Consider the following 26086-nt stretch of genomic DNA (forward strand, 5'->3'; position numbering starts at 1 on the left):
CTTATCAATCACATGGAGTGTAGAACCACAATCCACAAATACCCGAAATTCAATCAATTCCTCCTGGAATGAGGTGCTCCCAGAAAGAAATACTCCCTTTGAATTTAAACAAGCTATACGGGCGTAACTGACCTTTTTTTTTTCTTTGTTCAAACGAAGCACACAGTTCTTAATAAAGTGGTCAGATTTACCGCAATAAAAACATAATCCCTTAGCAAACCTGCGGTCTTTTTCCTGAGAGTGGGGTGACATCGCCCCAATCTCCATCGGTTCTCCACCTTCCGAGCAGACCTTCTGAAAACTAGGAGCTGCCATTGCAGTAGATTTCTCTTCCTTAATCCTAGCATGCAGTCTCCTGTCCACACGTATAGCTAATTGCATTTCCTCCTGCAAGGTTCCAGGTGTAGGGAAGGCAATCAGCAGATCTTTAACCCTTTCACCTAGACCAGCAAGAAACTGACATTTTAATGCAGAGTCATTCCATTCCACTTCAGCCGACCATCTTCTGAAGTATGTACAATAATTTTCCACATCACCTGATCCCTGCTTCAAACGTCTTAATTCAGTTTCAGCAGATGAGACTCGATATGGATCATCATACAACAACCACATAGCAGAAAAAAAATCTTCCACTGATCTAAAACACGGATCATTAGCTTGGAGAGAAAAGGCCCATCCCTGTGGTTCTTTGCGCAAAAGTGACATTATAATCCCAATGCGCTGTGATTCATTCCCAGAGGATCTGGGTCTTAAACGAAAATATAATAAACAAGCGTTTTTAAAGGAAAAAAAATCTTGCTGTTTACCATAAAAAAATCTGGCAGTCCTACCTTCGGCTCCACAAAATGCGCTCCAGGACAGCTACTCACGTGTTGCTGGAGCTCGGCCACCTCCAAAGACAGTCCCTGCAGGCGTTGAGCCAACTCCTGAACCGACACCATGCTGAAATCTGGATTTCTTTCCTTAGAGTGTTTTATTTTTTGGCTGGACTTACTGTTATGAACTGCTACAAGCACTAAGGAAAGATAGGAAGACTGTCCCTACAATAGGACTACGCTGATTCCTTACGATGCAGCGGGGGACCTGTTCCTTGTGAACAGACCCGCCTAAGTCCTCGGCTAGTCTGAACGCAAACCTATAGATATAAGGGAGGGGTCCCTAGAAGAACTAAGGACTGGGAAATAGTTGGACACCTCCTAACAGAAAATGTAGCAGAGAAAAGACAAACAAACAAAAAGTACTAATGGTCCAAGGACCAAGCAAACTACAGAGATAGGTACAAAGCACCTGGCTAGCTTAAGAGTAAATGTAACACTGAAGTCCAGCAAAGCCAGAAGGGCGGAGCTGGATTATATAGGCAGAAAGTCATGTGACCAACAAAATAGAAAAAAAGACTAACAGGAGGGTTCTAACACACGGTGGTTGGAACCAAAGATCTCAAATTTGAACTCATCAGACCAAAGCACAGATTTCCACTGGTCTAATATCCATTCCTTGTGTTCTTTAGCCCAAACAAGTCTCTTCTGCTTGTTGCCTGTCCTTAGCAGTGGTTTCCTAGCAGCTATTTTACCATGAAGGCCTGCTGCACAAAGTCTCCTCTTAACAGTTGTTGTAGAGATGTGTCTGCTGCTAGAACTCTGTGTGGCATTGACCTGGTCTCTAATCTGAGCTGCTGTTAACCTGCGATTTCTGAGGCTGGTGACTCGGATAAACTTATCCTCAGAAGCAGAGGTGACTCTTGGTCTTCCTTTCCTGGGGTGTTCCTCATGTGAGCCAGTTTCTTTGTAGCGCTTGATGGTTTTTGCAACTGTACTTGGGGACACTTTCAAAGTTTTCCCAATTTTTCGGACTGACTGACCTTCATTTCTTAAAGTAATGATGGCCACTCGTTTTTTTTTTACTTAGAATTTGTATTATGGCAAGAAAAAAACAGCTAACAGTCTATTCAGTAGGACTATCAGCTGTGTATCCACCTGACTTCTGCACAACACAACTGATGGTCCCAACCCCATTTATAAGGCAAGAAATCCCACTTATTAAACCTGACAGGGCACACCTGTGAGGTGAAAATAATTTCCGGTGACTACCTCTTGAAGCTTATCAAGAGAATGCCAAGAGTGTGCAAAGCAGTCATCAAAGCAAAAGGTGGCTACTTTGAAGAACCTAGAATATAAGACATATTTTCAGTTGTTTCACACTTTTTTGTTAAGTATATAATTCCACATGTGTTAATTCATAGTTTTGATGCCTTCAGTGTGAATGTACAATTTTCAAAGTCATGAAAATACAGAAAAATCTTTAAATGAGAAGGTGTGTCCAAACTTTTGGTCTGTACTGTATATATTTATATACTGTACATATACATACACATTTATATACTGTACTTACTGTACTTTTATTATTCCTTTATATTTTTGCTATATTATTAACCCCTTTACCACCTTGTGTTTCTAAGTTTTTGCTTTTTTTGTTTTTGATCCCCTTCTTCCCAGAGCCATAACTTTTTTATTTTTCCATCAATATGGCCATGTGAGGGCTTGTTTTTTGCGGGATGAGTTATACTTTTGAACAACATCATTGGTTTTACCATATTGTGTACTAGAAAATGGGAAAAGAATTCAAAGTTCTAATGTTTTAAAAACATTTTTTTTTTACGGTTCTCCCTGTGGTACTTTTGTATACTCCTATCTGCTCCTCAGGACACCAAGAGTGACCACTTAATTTTATTTTCTACACAAGCTATTTAAAATCTCTCTCCTTTTCTTTTTTCGTCTTTATTTTTTTCTCTTCTTCACTTCACTCTGGACTCTCATATACCCACACACATGAATCTCCTAACTTGGGTTAAATCAATCCCACATTGAGACAAGTTCTAATCTTGCTTGTCTCACTATCCTTTTTTCGTCTTCTATTTTTTTTTCATCTTTTTATTTTTTACTTTTATATCCCTTCAAAATTCTCTCTCACACACTTCTCTATGTATTACATATCAATCTGCTTGATCATGTTTTAATTTTCTTCCCTGCTCTCCTCTACTTCCCCACTTTTTTTTTATTTTTTCCCCCACTGTATTAACCACTCCACCCTCTGTGTGTCACTTTTTTTACCCCCACTTTATTAGCTACTTCACCCTCTCTGTGTCAACACATTTTTTCCTCTCCCCCCCTATATTAACCACTCCACCCTCTGTGTCAACACCAGCTTCATCAAAACGGGAGGTGTATTGGTGGTGTGGAGGTGGCCGTGCCCGCTCGTCCAATTCATGAAAAGTTATGTCACTTTATTGGTTTAACTTTAGCCAAAAATGTCCTCCAGTCCCTGACTGCAGTAATCTCTGGCAGAGGCACAAAGCACTTTTAAGACACTCCTAATTCATTAAATTGCCCGTGGTTTTTAATGAATAATGTGAATCTTACTCCTTCACTCCCCATCAATAAGACAGGCGTGTTGTTTTCAGAGGTTTATTTTTTCTTGAAAAAGTAATTCTGGGGAATTGCCTTAGACTTGCTGCTCTGACAACCCATTGTACCGTGGTTTGAAAACAATGACAAAAAGCATGTTCACTAACATAATATCTGTCCAAAGCATAAAAAATGCATGCAACTCCCTCCCTACCCCTTTCTATTAAAAAAAGAAAAACACAATTGTGCATTTGGCTATGGATTCTCGCTCACATTTTCATATATGACATTTTTGTACAGGTTTAGCTCAACTATTTACTTATTTATAACCGTTTAGCCAAAACTGTAATAGAGGTTTCACACAATTTTATTTTAAGACAAACATGAAAGCCAGAAATTGATTAGAAAGGAATGGGGAATATAAAGGAAGCACTTATGCTTTTCATTCATACAGACCTTTCAACTCCATTTTTATAGCTGTAATATAATGATACTTTAAATCTACAACAGCAAAATAATTTATGCTGAAATGCTCCAGCGCTCCAATGCAAAATTTGCACAGTACCCCAGCCAACTACCATGGTCTAACAGCAGAGTCCCTACTGTGCTATTTATTATACTGGTGTCTTAAGAGTTGCAGCAGACATTAGGATGAAGATGCAAATGCTACCTCTGAATCAAATGTAGCTATGCCCCTGAAGTTGAAGTTTGTGACTATATGTCTAGCATGCTTTATTGTATTTTTATTTTAGTTTCAAAAAGTTTTAATAATTGGTGAGTCACACTGAAAGATAACTGTGCATATTATATTTAACTCACAATAATTGTATTGCCAGTGAGAGTGAACTTTTTTGCTGAAAACTCATCCAAAGGATTCATCTTATAATTGAGAACATTATTCGGTTCCTGTAAGTCTTTATCCACACATTTAATTTGCAGCAAAGGGCTGTTTATGGCAGTTGTTTCAGCAACTTGAATCCTAATAAAAATCAAAGACATAGTCAAGTACATAATATTCACTGTAAATAAAATATATCTAAAAAACTGATCATAGTACTAGTGCCAATTACTGGTTACTGATGCCATGACAGAAACATATTCAATAACATCAAGTTAACTGGTTTGTCTACTACTATGATAATGATATCAGTCATAAATATCAGATCATTGGGGTCTGACACACGGCAGCCCAATGGCAGTAAGACCTCAACTCTGTACAATGACCATTGCTGAGAACTGAAGCTCAGCTCCTATTCAGTTGATATATTACTGTTTACGCATATGCTGACATGAAAGAAATTTATATCACAAATATACGTGACTTGAAAATCACTTCAATTAATCCTAAATGGATTATTTTTGCATAATTATTATTATAATTTATTATTATAGCGCCATTCATTCCATGGCGCTTTACATGTGAAAGGGATATACATAGCACAAACAATTACAATACATTTGAACAATACAAGTCGGCGACTGGTACAGGAGGAGCGAGGACCCCGCTCGCAAGCATAATGCACATGGATTTCCATAAATGCATTCAGATGAATCGGACAGAGAGAAATCTGTTAAATTTGATTTTACACTTAGCATTCTCAACACTTCCATACAGATTATGCTTTGAAATAAAATTAAACATGTAAAAGGAAATTGTCCCAAAAAAAGTATTTACCTGCAGCCATAGTGGTAATCTGCAATTAAATACCATTTTAAACAAGTTAACTTCTAACTGGCATTGCAGCCATGTGGCAGTGATTGAAGGTATATTCTTCTTGTAGTTGCTTGCTTCGAGTCAATGGGGCGGCAACAGTGCTGTCTGCAGGCAGCTCTCAGTACTCAGAGAGGGTGCGGAAATAATGGCCGCTATGTGACTGACATCCTGCTCTGTAGAGGGCGTGCTGAGCAGAATGTCATTAAAGGAGCATTGGTAGTGATTATAGTGCCCTGACTTTTTAGAGACCGCTGGCTTGTCACAACCCTGGGCCGTCATAATGACTGGGAGCAAGCAGTTGTAGGGAGATTATAACTTCAATAGACACCTGCACATGTTTCACATTGTATTTCCTGCAGGTTAACAGTATGGCTCCAAGTACCTACTGTTCGTAATCAGTTAAGTTGCATTGAATCTTGTACTCACATATTGGGGTAGCCTTCACATTGTGGATAGTTATCGTTAACATCAATTACTCTCACTGTTAGTTCTGCTACTGTTATGTGAACTCTGTCATTATCAAACGCATGGACAATTAATCGCTGCTCATGAACAATATTTGGATCTTCATAGTCCAATAAATAGGCTATTTTGATTTCTCCAGAATCTGACATATGAAAGGTTGAAATAAAACATTTTCAAAATGAATATATTTTCCAGACAATTAGACAATAGAATATCACTGCATCAGTTCATATTAAAAATCTGCAAAAAGGACAATTATTTTTTTACATTCAACTCTCCTTTTCCAAAACATAGAATATTATGGTAATTGATATATGAGGGACTAAAGAAAGATTGCTGTGCATACTTATTGATAGTGAGATATTTCACTAATCTCATGTACTCTACTTAGGCAGCATGGGTTCAGTGATTAGCAGCGTAGTTTGCAGCGCTGGGGTTCTAGGTTCAAATCTCACCAGGGATACCAACTGCAAGGAGTTTGTTTCTCCCCGTGTTTGCATGAGTTTCTTCTGGGCAGTCTAGTTTCCTCCCACATTCTGAATACATACTGATAGGAAAACAGTGATTTTGTCTATATAGCAATGTTAAATCAATGGCGCTATATAAGTGTGTAAAAATAAAGAAATAATCACAATATAGTTCCTCCTGAAAACTCAGGCAGTCGTTGAACTTTATTGGATATTTGACATGCAAGTATCTTCAGACATAAAAAGTTCATATGTGTCAGAACCCACCCAAAGTAGAAGATGCCCATATATTTGTCTCTGAAGTCAGTGAAGCTACATCATTCTAAGGCATACATGTCAAACTCGGGCCTGTGAGCCAAATCTGGCCCGCAGAGTGATTATATTTGGCCCGCGACACGAGAACTGCCACCCCTACGTGGGGGCCATTATACTGTATGGAGGACTATGTGAGGCCCAATATATTGTATTGAGGACTATGTGGGGCCCATTATTCTGTATGGAGGACTATGTGAGGCCCATTATACTGTATGAAGGACTATGTGGGGCCCATTATTCTGTATGGAGGACTATGTGGGGCCCATTATACTGTATACTGGTTGGCCTTTGACTTTGTCCAAGTTTTTCATTTTGTCCCTCTGTGTGTTTGAGTTTGACATCCCTGGTCTAAGGGAATGTTCACACAACTGTATTTTATAATTCCTATTATGGCCACAATACATGGCTGAACTGGGAGTTTGTGATGTGAACTAAAGCATCATAGGCAATTATGGTGCTTTAATTTGGGTACTGTTACTTGCAGTTCAGCCAATTGTTGTATAGTTATTTTTGCAAGTTTCAAAAAAGGGTACCTAAAAGAGAACCTGCCAGCACAAATTTACAATGTAAAGACACGGCTATAGTGTTGCTGTAACACAGATTGAATTGATACCGTTGATGAAGAAATCCATTTTTTGTAGTTTTATATTCATAGTTTTTTTTGCAAGTTTGGGAAAAGAGTACCTTTAAAGACAACCTGTCAGAACAATTTTGCAATGTAAAGTAAAGCAATGGCTGTAGTGGCACTGTAATACTGATTACATTGATTCCTTTGGTGAAGAAATCCGCTTTGTTGATCTTCTTTAATCACCGTTAGTGTTGAGCATTCCGATACTGAAATATCGGGTATCGGCCGATATTCGCGGTATCGGAATTCCGATACTTAATTCCGATACTTTTGCAATATCGTATACCGGAATCGGAAGTTCCCATAATGCAATGAGACATTTTCATTTTATTCAGCCAATGAGGATCCTAAGAAGTGTGGGCACATCCTGTTAGGCATGTAGGCATCTTAACTAATGGCATGGCTGTGATTGGCTGCTGAAATGATGTCATGATGCACTATAAAAGCCACCGCCGCCATTTTGAGCTCACTCTGCTGTGAATTCAGTTAGGGATAGGACGCTGTTGTTCTGAGGGACAGTTTTAGCTACCTATTTGCTCTATACTGCTTTACCCAAGCTACTTTCTAAATCACTGTGCCTTGCAGTGCTAGTGCACAGTTCCCTGTGCTGTTCACCGCTGTCTGCAAGGTCTGTGTGTGTGAGTGCAGCTCACCCTGTAGTGTGTGCTTCAGCCAAGTCTGGTTGTAGTGCACTCAGTGTGTGTCACTGCCTCATACATTGTCCTTTTTTGCCAATTCATAATTTTTCCTGATATCTCCTATTAGTGTGGTGGTTCCATCTGTATTCAGCTAAATTGGTTCCAAACACACTATATAGGAGTAGATAGAGACATTTTTTTCCGTCTTGCAGCACTAGTGCACAGTGCTCTGCATCTGTACTGTTCACCGCTGTCTGCAAGGTCTGGTGTGTGAGTGCAGCTCACCCTGTAGTGTGTGCTTCAACCCCGTCTGGTTGTAGTGCACTCAGTGTGTGTCACTGCCTCATACATTGTCCTTTTTTGCCAATTCATAATTTTTCCTGATATCTCCTATTAGTGTGGTGGTTCCATCCGTATTCAGCTAAATTGGTTCCAAACACACTATATAGGAGTAGATAGAGAAATTTTTTTGGTCTTGCAGCGCTAGTGCACAGTGCTCTGCATCTGTACTGTTCACCGCTGTCTGCAAGGTCTGGTGTGTGAGTGCAGCTCACCCTGTAGTGTGTGCTTCAACCCCGTCTGGTTGTAGTGCACTCAGTGTGTGTCACTGCCTCATACATTGTCGTTTTTTGCCAATTCATAATTTTTCCTGATATCTCCTATTAGTGTGGTGGTTCCATCTGTATTCAGCTAAATTGGTTCCAAACACACTATATAGGAGTAGATAGAGACATTTTTTTCCGTCTTGCAGCGCTAGTGCACAGTGCTCTGCATCTGTACTGTTCACCGCTGTCTGCAAGGTCTGGTGTGTGAGTGCAGCTCACCCTGTAGTGTGTGCTTCAACCCCGTCTGGTTGTAGTGCACTCAGTGTGTGTCACTGCCTCATACATTGTCCTTTTTTGCCAATTCATAATTTTTCCTGATATCTCCTATTAGTGTGGTGGTTCCATCCGTATTCAGCTAAATTGGTTCCAAACACACTATATAGGAGTAGATAGAGAAATTTTTTTGGTCTTGCAGCGCTAGTGCACAGTGCTCTGCATCTGTACTGTTCACCGCTGTCTGCAAGGTCTGGTGTGTGAGTGCAGCTCACCCTGTAGTGTGTGCTTCAACCCCGTCTGGTTGTAGTGCACTCAGTGTGTGTCACTGCCTCATACATTGTCCTTTATTGCCAATTCATAATTTTTCCTGATATCTCCTATTAGTGTGGTGGTTCCATCCGTATTCAGCTAAATTGGTTCCAAACACACTATATAGGAGTAGATAGAGAAATTTTTTTGGTCTTGCAGCGCTAGTGCACAGTGCTCTGCATCTGTACTGTTCACCGCTGTCTGCAAGGTCTGGTGTGTGAGTGCAGCTCACCCTGTAGTGTGTGCTTCAACCCCGTCTGGTTGTAGTGCACTCAGTGTGTGTCACTGCCTCATACATTGTCGTTTTTTGCCAATTCATAATTTTTCCTGATATCTCCTATTAGTGTGGTGGTTCCATCTGTATTCAGCTAAATTGGTTCCAAACACACTATATAGGAGTAGATAGAGAAATTTTTTTCCGTCTTGCAGCGCTAGTGCACAGTGCTCTGCATCTGTACTGTTCACCGCTGTCTGCAAGGTCTGGTGTGTGAGTGCAGCTCACCCTGTAGTGTGTGCTTCAACCCCGTCTGGTTGTAGTGCACTCAGTGTGTGTCACTGCCTCATACATTGTCCTTTTTTGCCAATTCATAATTTTTCCTGATATCTCCTATTAGTGTGGTGGTTCCATCCGTATTCAGCTAAATTGGTTCCAAACACACTATATAGGAGTAGATAGAGAAATTTTTTTGGTCTTGCAGCGCTAGTGCACAGTGCTCTGCATCTGTACTGTTCACCGCTGTCTGCAAGGTCTGGTGTGTGAGTGCAGCTCACCCTGTAGTGTGTGCTTCAACCCCGTCTGGTTGTAGTGCACTCAGTGTGTGTCACTGCCTCATACATTGTCCTTTATTGCCAATTCATAATTTTTCCTGATATCTCCTATTAGTGTGGTGGTTCCATCCGTATTCAGCTAAATTGATTCCAAACACACTATATAGGAGTAGATAGAGGAGCCTTTCTGCAGCCTTGGGCCCTGCAGCCCCAGCCAGATTAGTATTAGCCTATTTTTTGCAGCCTCATCTATTGCATTGTAGGTTACCTTCCTACATTGTAATAGCTACAAAAAGTTTGTGATACTATCGTTATTACATCTTTAGGCACATCCAGTGTCTTTTTGTGACAAAAAAAAACCTAAATAAAGTTCACCAAACACTCCACTTTACAGTTGTGTAGGCCACATTAGCTCATATTAAAGTCTAGTCCACACTTTATAAAATTAGTGTTTCTTATACCTGTTAGCAGCTGTTCAGGAATAAGCACACTAAGCCCTTAGTACTTTTCTGCCTATCTTTATCAGTCTACCAAGATGAAGAAGGCAGGGAGTAAGGCATGTGGTCGTGGGCGTGGGAGTGGGCGTGGAGTTTCTGCAGGGAGAGGACGTGAGGATTCTGTGCCTGCAGGGAGAGGACGTGGGGATTCTGTGCCTGCTGCGGGCACCAGTGACTCAGCATCCCCCAGTTTTACCAGGGAACAGTCCTTTATGCGCAGCTTTGTAGGAGCTAGCCGTACCCCACTGCTGCGCGAGGACCAAATTGAAGCCGTTGTCGGATGGATGGCAGCTAACGCATCGACTTCAATTAGTTCCAGATCCTCTCAGGTCCTGAGCACTGAAGAGCACCCATCTGTCTCTTCACCACCTGCCAAATTGCCCAGGCAGTCAGAGAGCCCTGGACAGGAGCCATCTCTACTTCTGTTCTCTGAATCTCTTGGCTTGGAAAGAGGGGGCCAGCCAAGCAGAATTCGAGAATTTGAAGAAGAGGTAGTATGCAGTGATGCGCAACCATTTTGTCTCTCTGAATCTGAAGAGGCGGGTGGGCCAGTGCCTATGGTCAGCAGCACACCTCAGTACGCATCTGATGATGAGACTCAGGTGCCACTTTCTGGTGCGTACTGTGCTGTCGAGACTACCCAGGAGAAGCAGTTGTTTGAAGAGGGTGGTGTAGATGATGAGGTCCTTGACCCATCATGGCGTGAGGGACAGGAAGGTGGTGGGAGCAGCTCTGAGGAAGAGATTCCCCGAACGGCCCAAAAAGGAGGGAGAGGGAGGGGGCAGACTTGGTTGCCTGTAGCCTCCACTTCGGCACCCATTAGGAGCATGGCTCTTCCAAAATCCAAAGCGGGCGCTCCCAAGACTTGCAGTGCCTGGTCCTTTTTTGACACAGTTGCAGATGACATTTGCTTTGTCAAATGCAAGCTGTGTAATTAGAAGGTGAAAAGAGGGAAAAGTGTCAGCAACCTCAATACCACAAATATGTGGAAACATGTGCGGACCAAGCACGTGGTGGAGTTACACAAACACACTGAAGACCTAGGCCAACCTACAGCGCCACCTACCACCTCTTCAGCTCGTGTTGTAGCCTCTTCCTCCAGCTCACACACAGCTGGTTCGGCTTCCTCACAGGATCGCCATGGAAGAATCTCTGGCACTGTTGTACAGAGACACAGTGTAATTCCACCCACAGCACCACTTTCCCAGTCATCCTCACACTCCCAGGCCAGTCTACAGCCATCGTTAGCACAGGCATGGGAGAAAAGGCGCCCATACTCGGCAAACCACCCCGAGCACAGGCTCTGAATGCTGGCATTGCTAAACTACTGGCCCTTGAAATGCTATCATTCAGGCTGGTGGAGACTGACACATTCCGTAACTTTATGGCATTGGCAGTCCCACAATACAACGTGCCCAGCCGCTTTTATTTCAGCAGGCAAGCCGTCCCTGCCCTGCAACATCATGTGGAGGGAAAAATTAAACATGCGCTACAAAACGCCGTCAGTAGCAAGGTCCACCTGACCACTGATGCATGGACCATTAAGCATGGACAGGGACGATACCTTTCCCTCACTGCCCATTGGGTAAATGTTGTGGAGCCGGGTACAGATCTTGAGAGTGGCGCTGTACGTGTTCTGCCAACTCCAAGGATTGCAGGAATCCAGTCTGTACACATTGACTCCTCCTCATACTCCAGTTCCTCTGAATCAGCGCTGCAGGAGCCGTCACGGTCTACCTCCACATCGAGCCGTGAACGGTTACCTGTTATGATGACCGATATGAGCACAGACGTGGCCAAACGTCAACAGGCCGTATTAAAATTAATTTCTTTGGGGAATCGAAGCCACACAGCGCAGGAGCTCTGGAATGCCATCAAGCAGCAGAGTGACGTGTGGTTTGTGCCAGCGAATCTCCAGCCAGGCATGGTAGTGTGTGACAATGGCCGAAATCTGGTGGCAGCTCTGGGCCTAGGCAACCTCACTCACATCCCATGTCTGGCACATGTGCTCAACTTGGTCGTGCAGAGTTTTTTGAGGGACTATCCGGATCTTGATGCACTGCTTCACAAGGTCCGCATAGAGTGCGCTCACTTGCGGCGTTCCAGCAATGCAAGATCACGCATTGCAGCTCTGCAGCGCCGATTATGTCTTCCGGAACATTGCATCATATGTGACCTACCCACCAGGTGGAATTGAACGTTACATATGTTGGAGAGGTTGTGTGAGCAGCAGGCAGCAGTAATGGAGTACCAGCTGCAGCAGGCGCAAACAAGTCGCAGTGCGCGCCGTTCACACTTCACCACCACTGAGTGGGCCTCTATGAAGGACATTTGCCACGTTTTGCGTGCCTTCGATTATTCCACGCGGATGGCGAGTGCAGATGATGCACTAGTCAGCATGACTATCCCCCTTATCTGCCTGCTTGAAAAAACACTGCAAGCACTAAGGGACGAGGTTTTGGAAGAGGTGGAGGATGAGGAGTCACAAATGCCATCTGCTTCTCTACAGTCTGCGCAACGTGGTTCCTCACAAAGGCCTAGGCAGGGGACACTTTGTGAGGAGGATGAGGAGGAGTCAATGGATGAGGAAGACATCTGTCCAGAGGAGGGAGGTACACAATGCTCTAGTAGTCAGTATCTAGAGCGAGGGTGGGGTGATGCAGAGCAGGCAGAGATCACGCCTCAAGCAGGGGACAGCGTTTCTTGGCCAGTTGGCAGTCTGCAGCACATGGTTGATTTCATGCTGCAGTGCCTGAGAAACGACCGCCGCATCGCCCACATTCTCAACACGGCTGATTATTGGGTGTCCACCCTCCTAGATCCTCGCTACCGGGACAACTTACAAAGCCTCATAACACCGTTGAACCGGGAGCGTAAAATGCGGGAGTACCAAGACGCACTGGTGTATTCCATCATGTTCTCCATTCCAACCGAGAGCAGTGCTGCTAGTGCTTTACAAAGCAGCTCAGTGCGTCGAGGCAGTGGAGGAAGCTCTGCACAAAGAGGGAGCAGAAGCAGCGCCTCAGCACAAGGCAAGACCAGTATGGCCGAAATGTGGCAAAGTTTTGTGTCCCCGCCGCCACAAATGTCTACACCATCACAGACGGCTCCAGTCAGCAGGAGGCAACGTTTCCGTCAGATGGTGACAGACTACATGTCTTGCCCTCTTAGTGTACTCCCAGACGGCTCTTCTCCCTTCAAGTTTTGGGTCTGTAAGCTGGATACATGGCCAGAGCTTAGTCAGTATGCACTGGAGGTGCTAGCTTGCCCTGCTGCTAGTGTATTATCGGAACGCGTCTTTAGTGCCGCAGGTGGTGTACTAACAGACCGTCGCATGCGACTATCCTCCGATACCGTTGACCGGCTTACTTTTCTCAAAATGAACAAGGCCTGGATCTCTCATGAATTTGCCAGTCCTCTTCCAGAATAAATAATTGGTTGGCAACAGTATCCAGGTCTCCTGTTCTGTTCATGTTTCTACCACCTGAACTGTAATCCCTGAGCTCCAACACCGCCAGTTGGCGCTCGCAAGTGCCGTCTGCACAGTCAACACTTGCTGCCGTGTTATTGGGGTTCAGTAACGTCAGCTGTTCCCCTGCTGTGCGGACGGCAATTTCTCCTGCTCTGTCCACATCCACTGTACTACTGATTTAAAACCTCCTCCAAATACACCTCTGGCTCCTCTGTTTTCAGTATTATCCCTGAGCTCCAACACCGCCAGTTGGCGCTCGGAAGTGCCGTCTGCACAGTCAACACTTGCTACCATGTTATTGGGGTTCAGTAACGTCAGCTGTTCCCCTGCTGTGCGGATGGCAATTTCTCCTGCTCTGTCCACATTCTCACTACTACAGATTTTAAAGTTGCTTCAATTACACCTCTGGCTCCTCTGTTTTCAGTATTATCCCTGAGCTCCAACACCGCCAGTTGGCGCTCGGAAGTGCCGTCTGCACAGTCAACACTTGCTGCCGTGTTATTGGGGTTCAGTAACGTCAGCTGTTCCCCTGCTGTGCGGACGGCAATTTCTCCTGCTCTGTCCACATCCACTGTACTACTGATTTAAAACCTCCTCCAAATACACCTCTGGCTCCTCTGTTTTCAGTATTATCCCTGAGCTCCAACACCGCCAGTTGGCGCTCCGAAGTGCCGTCTGCACAGTCAACACTTGCTACCATGTTATTGGGGTTCAGTAACGTCAGCTGTTCCCCTGCTGTGCGGACGGCAATTTCTCCTGCTCTGTCCACATTCTCACTACTACAGATTTTAAAGTTGCTCCACTTACACCTCTGGCTCCTCTGTTTTCAGTATTATCCCTGAGCTCCAACACCGCCAGTTGGCGCACGGAAGTGCCATCTGCACAGTCAACACTTGCTGCCGTGTTATTGGGGTTCAGTAACGTCAGCTGTTCCCCTGCTGTGCGGACGGCAATTTCTCCTGCTTTGTCCACATCCACTGTACTACACATTTTAAAGTTGCTCCAATTACACCTCTGGCTCCTCTGTTTTCATTCTTATCCCTGGGCTCCAACACCGCCAGTTGCCGCTCGGAAGTGCCGTCTGCACAGTCAACACTTGCTGCGGTGTTATTGGGGTACGGTAACGTCAGCTGTTCCCCTGCTGTGTTCACGGCAATTTCTCCTGCTCTGTCCATATTCACTGTGCTACTTATTTAAAACTTGCTCCAATTACACCTCTGGCTCCTCTCTATTTTTATTCTTATCCCTGGGCTCCAGCACCGCCAGTTGGCGCTCGGAAGTGCTGTCTGCACAGTCAACACTTGCTGCCGTGTTATTGGGGTTCGGTAACGTCAGCTGTTCCCCTGCTGTGTTCACGGCAATTTCTCCTGCTCTGTCCATATTCACTGTGCTACTTATTTAAAACTTGCTCCAATTACACCTCTGGCTCCTCTCTATTTTTATTCTTATCCCTGGGCTCCAGCACCGCCAGTTGACGCTCGGAAGTGCTGTCTGCACAGTCAACACTTGCTGCCGTGTTATTGGGGTTCGGTAACGTCAGCTGTTCCCCTGCTGTACGGACGGCAATTTCTCCTGCTTTGTCCACATCCACTGTACTACACATTTTAAAGTTGCTCCAATTACACCTCTGGCTCCTCTGTTTTCATTCTTATCCCTGGGCTCCAGCACCGCCAGTTGGCGCTCGGAAGTGCCGTCTGCACAGTCAACACTTGCTACCATGTTATTGGGGTTCAGTAACGTCAGCTGTTCCCCTGCTGTGCGGACGGCAATTTCTTCTGCTCTGTCTACATTCTCACTACTACAGATTTTAAAGTTGCTCCAATTACACCTCTGGCTCCTCTGTTTTCAATATTATCCCTGAGCTCCAACACCGCCAGTTGGCGCTCGGAAGTGCCGTCTGCACAGTCAACACTTGCTGCCGTGTTATTGGGGTTCAGTAACGTCAGCTGTTCCCCTGCTGTGCGGACGGCAATTTCTCCTGCTCTGTCCACATCCACTGTACTACTGATTTAAAACCTCCTCCAAATACACCTCTGGCTCCTCTGTTTTCAGTATTTTCCCTGAGCTCCAACACCGCCAGTTGGCGCTCGGAAGTGCCGTCTGCACAGTCAACACTTGCTACCATGTTATTGGGGTTCAGTAACGTCAGCTGTTCCCCTGCTGTGCGGACGGCAATTTCTCCTGCTCTGTCCACATTCTCACTACTACAGATTTTAAAGTTGCTCCAATTACACCTCTGGCTCCTCTGTTTTCATTCTTATCCCTGGGCTCCAACACCGCTAGTTGCTGCTCAGAAGTGCCGTCTGTACAGTCAACGCTTGCTCCAGTGTTATTGGGGTTCAGTAACGTCAGCTGATCCCCAGCTGTGTGTCCGGCAAATTCTCCTGCTTTGTCCACATCCACTGTACTACGGATTTAAAACCTCCTCCAAATACACCTCTGGCTCCTCTGTTTTTAGTATTTACCCTGGGCTCCAGCACCGCCAGCTGGTTCTCGGCAGTTCCATTGGCTCTTGTACCTTCTGCTACCCATCCGGGTTCCAGTACCGTCAGCTGGTCCTCGGGAGTTCCATTTGCTCTTGTATCTTCTGCTACCCATCCGGGTTCCAGTACCGTCAGCTGGTTCTCGGCAGTGTCTTTGGCACGGGTACTCCCTCCTGCCCAGCCTGGTTCCAGCACGCCAGCTGTTTCCGGGTAGTGTCAATGTCACTTTGCCTCCAATGCGTTGTCCTGTCGTGTTGCGGTCGGGTTAGCCGACTCTATGGTGCCTGCAGTTTAGGTTACTCCTATGTGGGCTGCGGGATCTGGCAATGAAGGCTGGTTCCATAGTGCCAATAGGACAAGCACCCCCTGTAGGACTGTGGGTTTTGGTAACTGCGGCCGGCTCGCGGCCTTGAACTTTTTTTTACATGGGTACCTTCTGCTACCCATCCGGGTTCCAGTACCGTCAGCTGGTTCTCGGCAGTGCCTTTGGATTAGGTGCCTCCTTCTCGGTATCCAAGTTCCACCAACGTCTGCTGGTCCTTGGTAGTGCTTTCTGGCACAGGTACCTCCTGCTTAGTAACCGAGTTCCAGTAACATCAGCTGGTCCTCGGTAGTTCCATTGGCTCTTGTACCTTCTGCTACCCATCCGGGTTCCAGTACCGTCAGCTGGTCCTCGGTAGTTCCATTTGCTCTTGTATCTTCTGCTACCCATCCGGGTTCCAGTACCGTCAGCTGGTTCTCGGCAGTGTCTTTGGCACGGGTACTCCCTCCTGCCCAGCCTGGTTCCAGCACGCCAGCTGTTTCCGGGTAGTGTCAACGTCACTTTGCCTCCAATGCGTTGTCCTGTCGTGTTGCGGTCGGGTTAGCCGACTCTATGGTGCCTGCAGTTTAGGTGACTCCTATGTGGGCTGCGGGATCTGGCAATGAAGGCTGGTTCCATAGTGCCAATAGGACAAGCACCCCCTGTAGGACTGTGGGTTTTGGTAACTGCGGCCGGCTCGCGGCCTTGAACTTTTTTTTACATGGGTACCTTCTGCTACCCATCCGGGTTCCAGTACCGTCTGCTGGTTCTCGGCATTGCCTTTGGATTAGGTGCCTCCTTCTCGGTATCCAAGTTCCACCAACGTCTGCTGGTCCTTGGTAGTGCTTTCTGGCACAGGTACCTCCTGCTTAGTAACCGAGTTCCAGTAACATCAGCTGGTCCTCGGTAGTTCCATTGGCTCTTGTACCTTCTGCTACCCATCCGGGTTCCAGTACCGTCAGCTGGTCCTCGGTAGTTCCATTTGCTCTTGTATCTTCTGCTACCCATCCGGGTTCCAGTACCGTCAGCTGGTTCTCGGCAGTGTCTTTGGCACGGGTACTCCCTCCTGCCCAGCCTGGTTCCAGCACGCCAGCTGTTTCCGGGTAGTGTCAACGTCACTTTGCCTCCAATGCGTTGTCCTGTCGTGTTGCGGTCGGGTTAGCCGACTCTATGGTGCCTGCAGTTTAGGTGACTCCTATGTGGGCTGCGGGATCTGGCAATGAAGGCTGGTTCCATAGTGCCAATAGGACAAGCACCCCCTGTAGGACTGTGGGTTTTGGTAACTGCGGCCGGCTCGCGGCCTTGAACTTTTTTTTACATGGGTACCTTCTGCTACCCATCCGGGTTCCAGTACCGTCAGCTGGTTCTCGGCAGTGCCTTTGGATTAGGTGCCTCCTTCTCGGTATCCAAGTTCCACCAACGTCTGCTGGTCCTTGGTAGTGCTTTCTGGCACAGGTACCTCCTGCTTAGTAACCGAGTTCCAGTAACATCAGCTGGTCCTCGGTAGTTCCATTGGCTCTTGTACCTTCTGCTACCCATCCGGGTTCCAGTACCGTCAGCTGGTCCTCGGTAGTTCCTCAGCTTTCTTGTACCTTCTGCTACATTTCCAAGTTCAAGCTTTTTGAAATGGTTCTTGGTAATCACTCTGGATCTCCCTGACGAGGACCCTGAAGACGAGGACCCTGAAGACCAACCCTAAGAAGACGAGGACCCCGAAGACAATGACCCTGAAGACGAGGACCCTGAAGACCACCCCGAAGAAGACGAGGACCCTGAAGACCACCCCGAAGAAGACGAGGACCCCGAAGACGAGGACCCAGAAGACCAACCCGAAGAAGACGAGGACCCCGAAGACGAGGACCCCCGAAGACGACGACCCTGAAGACCACCCCGAAGAAGACCAAGAAGATGACCCTGAAGAAGTTGACCAAGAAGACAAAGAAGAGAAGACAAGCACCAAGATACAGAAGAACAAGAGACAGAAAACCAAGAAGCAGAAATACAAGAAGCTGCAGAACAAAAAGCGGAAGAACATTAAGCATAAGACTAAAAATCAGAGCAAAAGATAATATCTAAATTATAAGCAGAAGATGACTAAGCAGTGTATGGGGGTGAGTCCGTTCCTCCTCGTGGTGCCCCTGGAAAAGACCTGCTGCTGCAGGCCAAACTGAAAGCGGACAAATCCTGTTGTAAATCTTTTGTGACGGGCAGAACGAAAGGTGTAATGTCCAACCTTTTATAGATAACAACTACAGGAATGCCTGTCACAAATAAGAATATGATGAAGAAGAAGAATATGAAGAAGATGAAGAAGTAGAATATGAAGAATGTAAAAAAAAGAATAATACGAAGAAGGTGAAGAAGAAGAAGGTGAAGAAGAAGTGGATGAAAAAGATGCTGAGGATGATGAAGGAGAAAGTGTGGGAGAAGTAAAAAAGAAGGTGAAGAGCATGGAAGTAGTGAAACATAAATATCTGACAAAATATAAAAATACTTAACATAGTTAATATTTCCGTAACTCAGAACATAATAAAAAAATAGTAATTCCTGCTATTCCATTTGACTGGGCTAAACCTCTATGCCTTTATTGTCTCCCCCACCTCCCCCAATACATTCTACATTATTCTTAGTTGTTTTCCTTCATGTAGAAATAACCTACAAGGAAAGAAAGGGTTTATTTTAATTCCGATATTTATGTCCCATTGACTTGCATTGGTTTCCGGTATCGGAATCGGCGATATCCGATACTTTTTCGGTATCGGTCCGATCCAATCCGATCCGATATTTCCCGATATCGGAAGGTATCGCTCAACACTAATCACCGTTTTAAATTTAATGCTAATTAGATTTCGATGCACAGGGGCTGAGCTGTACACAGGGTTTTCTCCTCCCTGTTTGTGATTCCCCAGATGGGGAAATCAGCAGCTTTCAGTTACCACACAGTTTACAGCTGTAAGCCAATGTAAGCACTGATATGTGGTAGAGCCGGTTCTCAGCCAATGAGCTAGTGTGTGCTTACAGCCGCTGTTCACCATGTACTGAGCAGTGACTGAAGCCTCTTTGACATGCCTCTATTACGGAAAGCTGGTGGCTGCTGGAAGGAATAAGGTTTATTTCGTCCCAGTAGTTGGGCTTTCAGTGCAGCAGCCGCATAGCTTTAGAATGCTATAAAACCTGCAGGTTAACCATATATCTGCTGGTTAATAGTGTTTGGGGTCATGATAGTTTCCCTTTAAAACAAAATTCTGCAAGATACCTATCCAGCTGTATATTGTACCTATCATGGGGATACCACGATAGAGAGGGGCCAGAAGATCGCGATGTCTGGTTACACGAACTCCTCAGTTCAGTTGATCTCCTGGAGCTCTCCATCCTGAATTACCTCAGCTGTTCTGTGCTGGCCACTCCCCTCTGGTATATATGCTCGCCACTAGCACTTGGGAATTGCCAGTGATAGTTATACTTTCTGGTTAGATGTTGGAGGATAAATTCAGTGTTTGGAGTAGGCGGTTGGAGAGTTGTTTAGAAGATTTCTGCATGGAGTTAACTTGCATTTTTATCCTTATCCTCTCCTATTTGGTTTCTATTCCTCCCTTGTGTTTTGTGAGTATATTTGTATGATTCTAGTTTTCTTTCATCCCTGTCTGTCCCCCCTTGTCTGTCTGGGTAATGTAATCCTAACCCTTCAGGCTCACAGCTCACTGGATGAGGGAGGAATCAGATAAGTTTTAACATAGAAGTATAGCAAGGTACATGACCCCTGTGCCTCCATCTTCTGGAGTAATCCATGGGACATAGACAGACAAGGATGCCCCATAGATGTTGGATGGACAGACATTTGCCATTTTTGGTCAAATCTCTGGAAGGGTTGTACTTTTGTTCCTCCACTAAGTAAAATAAGGAGTGCTTATAGAAGGAGATGATGAGCTAAAATTACTGGCTGTGAAGGAGGATAGTTTTTTATTGTACTATGCAGGCCTACTGTGCAAGGCTATATCTGGGTACGTGTTGATTTGGACTCTGAAATAAGCCAGTTCTGTGGGAACTAAAGAGGAGGGAGCTGTAATGCAGTTCTGGTTGCCTTGAAGCCTGAGGTATTACCTTGGTAATGTCAGCAACAAAGAATAAGAGAGAAGGCGGCACTCACCATTTCAGTAGAAACATCTTAGTCCTTTATTTCATATGTGGAACTTGGACATGGTGTGTAGGTTTTGGAGGATGCAGGGGGAGAAAGAGGAGACCAGACGACGACCGTTTTGCGCTTGAGTAGTGCTTCTACACACCTGGACCTGTAGAAGCGCTACTCGAGCGCGAAACAGCCATCGTTCAGTCTCCTCTTTCAGCCCCTGCATTCCTCAAAAACCTTCACCCTGTGTCCAAGTCCCACATATGAAATAAAGGACTAAGATGTTTTTACTGAAATGGTGAGTGCCGCCTTCTCTTTGTTGCTGACATTGAACAATCTTGTGGCCGAGCACCCAGGACATTTCAAAATTATATCGTAAAGTTTGGGTAATAATTGACTCTGGCTATATTCACACCCTCAGTAGTGTAGTGTGGGTGTACTCTTTTTGTATTACCTTACCTGTATAGTGTGTCTGTGTGAATGTGCCTGTGCATGTAGCAGAGCTGTGTGTATGTAAATGTGCATGTAGGAGAGCGATGAGTGTTTATACGTGCATATGTAGCAGAGCTCTGTGTGTCTACTTGTGCATGTAGCAGGGCTGTATATGTCTATATGTGCATATGTAGAAGAGCTGGGTGTCTATATATGCATGTGTAACAGAGCTGTGTGTGTCTATATGGGCATGTAGCAGAACTGCGTATAGGTATATGCGAACATATAGCAGAGCTGTGTGTGTACAATATCTACCACAGAGAGACAGTAGATTTATTACCTCTCTATTCTACCCTACTACATTAAAATTGATGGGCATGACCCTTCCACTTTACACGACCAGGGAAATTTTAATAAATAAGAAAAATGTTTTTCCTATTTTCTGCTGTCTAAATCTGGGGTGCATCTTATGTTAAGGTGCATCTTATATTCGAAAAAATATGGTAACTTACCTTCATCTATGAATAGCCCAGGGTAGGTAGTGAAAAATTCATAATGTACACTGTCGCCAATATCCCTGTCAGTTGCTTGTAGTTTAAGAACAACCGTTCCAGGAGGAAGATTTTCAGGGATGTCAATAGTTTTATTTGGTAAATTCCTATGATGAAAATAAATAAAATTAATTATTACTTCTTGAATTTATAATACCAGAAGAATACAAATGTATCCTTTTTCAAACTAACACACAAGAATGATGACATTAACTCAACACTTAATGCAACAAAAGAGTTGCACAGTTAGATATCACTTTTCTACATCGGGATATCATTCTGCACTGTGATATCTTTATCATTTTAAGAAAGGCTACATTTATATATTGCATTAGACTGCCAACATGACAGATCTATAATGATAAATATTCATTATTTAGGGTCACCACAACATATGAATAGCCTTTTGTTTTGTACCCTGGTGCATAACATATTTTGTTGGTAAATTCTGCACCAAAAATCTTCACCAATTATTCAAGTGGGAATATGGCTTTAGAGCAAAGGTGCACAACATATCCTGATCTGAAACATGTAGGAATCCCACCAGTTGGGAGAATGTATAACCCCTATTTCTCCATTCACACTCCAGAAAGGTAAAGAACTTGTATCTTTCTCCATTTTAGTTTATGTGACTTGTACTTATATGTTCAAGTGTTTCACTCCTACCTCTACTCCTGTAAAACTACAACAAATTAAGCCTCAAACATGCACTGCCAACTGACCAATAAATCATATTGCTGGTGTGCAACACATGGGTCAGGAAAACTCCATTCTGCAGATATATAGGGAACACAGAATTGGCCACACAGGGCATATTGGTACTAGACCTTCCCTGTTTTCCATATTACCGGTGGAAAACTACTTCTTTTTTTTTCTGATATGGAAAATATATGTAGGCATCCACCATAGATAGACATGTCTCTAACCATATGGTTGGCCACATAAAATGGCATAGTGGGCCTCATGTGGAACTTGGGCAACAGGTTGTGTACCTCTTCCTTAGAGGTATGCATCTACAATATATAATTATGCATACTGAACCAGTACATGGAATATATAATATGGATATGATATAACCATTTTCTATACAAACTAAATACCCTTCCTGCAGGTCTTCACACTGAATTACACAACACAACAATATTGTTCCATGTTTCATTTGTTGCTACAAAAGTGATTCCTTAATTAGGGTGCTTTCACATTACCTTTTGGCACCCGTTTGTTGGTCCCATCGGGGCTTACATTGACAGCGTATACGCCTCCTGGAGATGGACACCCCCCATACGAGGTCTACTACGTCTGAGTGTCCGCCTTCAGTAGGCATATAGGCCCGAAAATGATGCATGACAGGGTACACGTTCACTCTGTTGGCACCATTATAGTCTATTGCCCTGTTGGCGCGTACGCCTGATAGGGTCAATGAACAGGTGCCAAAACGCAGTGTGAAAGCACCCTTACAATGATGTTTCTTATCGAATGCGAATGAGGGATTAATACAGAAAGTTTAATGGAAAATTGTGTAACTTTTCATTAAACAAATAACAACCATCATTTGCAAAAAAAAGATTACTACTTGAAATGCATGATCATGAGAAAAACAAAAATGTTGTTGTGGCTAGACATTAGGTCTCTTAAATCTACACTCCCCCTGAGCTGCACACACATATTAAATTAAAGTAAGTACCGTATGTCTTGACAAAACTGGAAGGATGCATTGGCAATTTAATGTGCCTTCCCCACTATCCTCTAAAGGCAAATGATAAAACATGTGAAAATCAACGTGTATGAACCTTTGTTCTACCAGGAAATAAGTTGCTGCAAAAACTGGAGTTTCCCAGACTGTGTGTTCCACTGGTTTCACTTCTGGCTAATAGACCGATCAAGTCTGGTACCTGAGTGAGACCTCCTTTTTAATGCTTTATACACTATAAAAAAATGGATAAGAGAAACCTCAACTGCCTGTTCCCATACAATTATCTGCTATATGCATTTTCTGGGTAAACACAATTGGAGGAGACAAACTTAGACTGCGCGGACCTGAGTTTACATGAAAAAATTAAATGTCCACGTTGTGCAGGACCACTGAGGCCTCTTTACACGCATGTTTGGCTCAATGTTTTGGGCAAAATAGTTTTATGATTTTATTACATTTTTGTTTTACAGTAATGATTATAGAAATTATTGTACTTACTGATAAACAGGCAGTTCATCATTTTCATTTTGGAGAGTGATTGTGATTAAGCCTGTGCAGAACATTGGATTTGGCTTTACATTTCTCACCTTGATGGAGATTACAAATTTCTATAATAGGGGAAAATATGTTATGATTAAAAAAAAAAAATCATATTACAGCTAACATTGATAAAAAAGTATTAGCTGTAGAAATTAATGGATCTGATGAGATTTGATTTTGCCAAATCGTGCCAATTTTACTGTGAAATTTGATTTGCAGCAAATTTATACTCTGCAAATTTGAATGTTCATTAATTTGCTCTGGGGTCTGGAGAAAGCACAGAGCATAATAAGAGCAGTGCTCTATTGCGGAGGCGTCAGAGAGTCACTGTGACTTCCGCTCCAGTGACTCCCGGCGCATAACAAGAAGGTTTTCTGCGGCAGTGTGCTCATACAAATCCGGCCGGGAGGAAACAAAACGCGCTCTATAAGAGCCGCACTTTGCGCATGCTCTGGGAGGTGAGGAAGAAAAGCGCACATCACAGCGCCCTGTGACGTGCGGGGGAGGGAAAATGGTAACAACGCTGATAGGTGACGATTTGGGGGAATAATGATCAGATAGGCGGGGATTGCTTGGTGTCCCCCGGATGCCAAGCCTGTTGAAAACCAAAAACATAAAACTAGTTTTCTCTGCAATCAGACCTCTACCAAGGGCCATACAGATATGTATAGATTTACTTTTCTATACCCTGTATGGCCATAGTAGAGGTCTGATATCTCCCAGGGGGTGACAGATTCCCTTTAACCTTTTGTCAGCCTTTATTCTGTCCTTGTGACTTTTAGCTACAGTCCCTAGTGCTGGAAAGAGAGCTGTAAAATCCTATGGCGCACTCTCCAACACTGAACAATCAACAGGATAATGATGGTGCTTAATTTACTATTGCTTGTAGCATAGACTTCAGGCAGTTTGTGCTGCAGATTATCCGAAAAAATGACTAATAGAGTGATTCACAAATATGATTATACTGCTAAGTAACATAGTAACATAGTAACATAGTTTTTAAGGTTGAAGGAAGACTAAGTCCATCTAGTTCAACCCATAGCCTAACATGTTGATCCAGAGGAAGGCAAAAAAAATCAAGTGGCAAACACTAAGCTCCACATTGGGGAAAAAAATTACTTCCTGACTCCATACGACAAGCAGACTAGTTCCCTGGATCAACGCCCTATCAAGGAATCTAGTATATATAACTTGTAATATTATACTTTTCAAGAAAGACAGCCATGTCTTTCTTTAATTTTAGTAGTGAATCACTCATTACAACATCATGCGGCAGAGAGGTCCATAGTCTCACTGCTCTTACAGTAAAGAATCCCCATCTGTGATTATGACTAAACCTTCTTTCCTCAAGACGTAGAAGATGCCCCCTTGTCCCCATCTCAGGCCTCAGAGTAAAAAGATCAGTAGAAAGGTCTTTGTACTGTCCCCTCATATACTTGTAGACAGTAATAAGATCACCCCTAAGCCTTTGTTTTTCCAAAGTAAATAACCCCAAGTGTAATAACCTGTCTTGGTATTGCAGACCCCCCAGTCCCCTAATAACCTTGGTCACTCTTCTCTGCACCCGCTCTAGTTCAGCTATGTCTTTCTTATACCCCAGAAACCAGAACTGTACACAGTATTCTAAGTGTGGTCGCACTAGTGACTTGTATAGAGGTAAAATTATGTTCTCCTCATGAGCATCTATGCCTCTTTTAATGCATCCCATTATTTTATTTGCCTTTGCAGCAGCTGCCTGACACTGGCCACCAAACGTGAGCTTGTCGTCCACCAATACACTCAGGTCTTTTTCAGTGACAGTTTTGCCCAGTGTTTTACAATTAAGCATATAATTATACATTTTATTTTCTCTGCCCAAGTGCATTACCTTACATTTATCCCCATTAAAGCTCATTTGCCATTTATTAGCCCAAGCTTCTAGTTTACATAGATCCTCCTGTAATATAAAATTGTCCTCCTCTGTATTGATTACCCTGCAGAGTTTAGTGTCATCTGCAAATATTGAAATACTACTCTGTATGCCTCCTACAAGGTCATTAATAAATATGTTAAAAAGAAGAGGGCCCAATACTGACCCCTGTGGTACCCCACTGTTAACTGAGACCCAGTCTGAGTGTGTTCCATTAATAACCACCCTTTGTTTCCTATCATTGAGCCAGTTCTTAACCCACATACATACATTTCTCCCTATCCCCATTGTTCTCATTTTATGTATTAACCTTTTGTGTGGAACCGTATCAAAAGCTTTTGAAAAGTCCATATACACAACATCCACTGCATTTCCTTGGTCCAGTCCGGAACTTACCTCTTCATAAAAGCTGATCAGATTAGTCTGACAGTTATGGTCCCTCGTAAACCCATGTTGATATTGGGTCATGAGGTTATTCTTCTTCAGATACTCTAGTATAACATCTCTTAGGAAACCCTCCAGGATTTTACCCACAGTAGAGGTTAAGCTTACTGGC

General features: G+C 44.0%; 1 protein-coding gene across 1 annotated transcript in view; it reads right to left on the reverse strand.

Moving 5' to 3' along the window:
- Positions 1–26086, reverse strand: part of LOC141165092 (cadherin-related family member 4-like) — a 184882-nt gene that overhangs the window by 53093 nt on the left and 105703 nt on the right. The window contains exons 11-14 of the mRNA XM_073650730.1: positions 23580–23689; positions 21350–21495; positions 5542–5722; positions 4221–4380 (exon numbers count right to left, since the gene is read on the reverse strand). Of these exons, the coding sequence (XP_073506831.1) occupies positions 4221–4380; positions 5542–5722; positions 21350–21495; positions 23580–23689 (597 nt within the window). The remainder of the gene's footprint in view (positions 1–4220; positions 4381–5541; positions 5723–21349; positions 21496–23579; positions 23690–26086) is intronic.

The sequence above is a fragment of the Phyllobates terribilis genome, unplaced genomic scaffold, assembly GCF_046119375.1.
Source record: "Phyllobates terribilis strain yellow unplaced genomic scaffold, ASM4611937v1 Scaffold_11__3_contigs__length_659146591, whole genome shotgun sequence".
NCBI lineage: Eukaryota > Metazoa > Chordata > Amphibia > Anura > Dendrobatidae > Phyllobates > Phyllobates terribilis.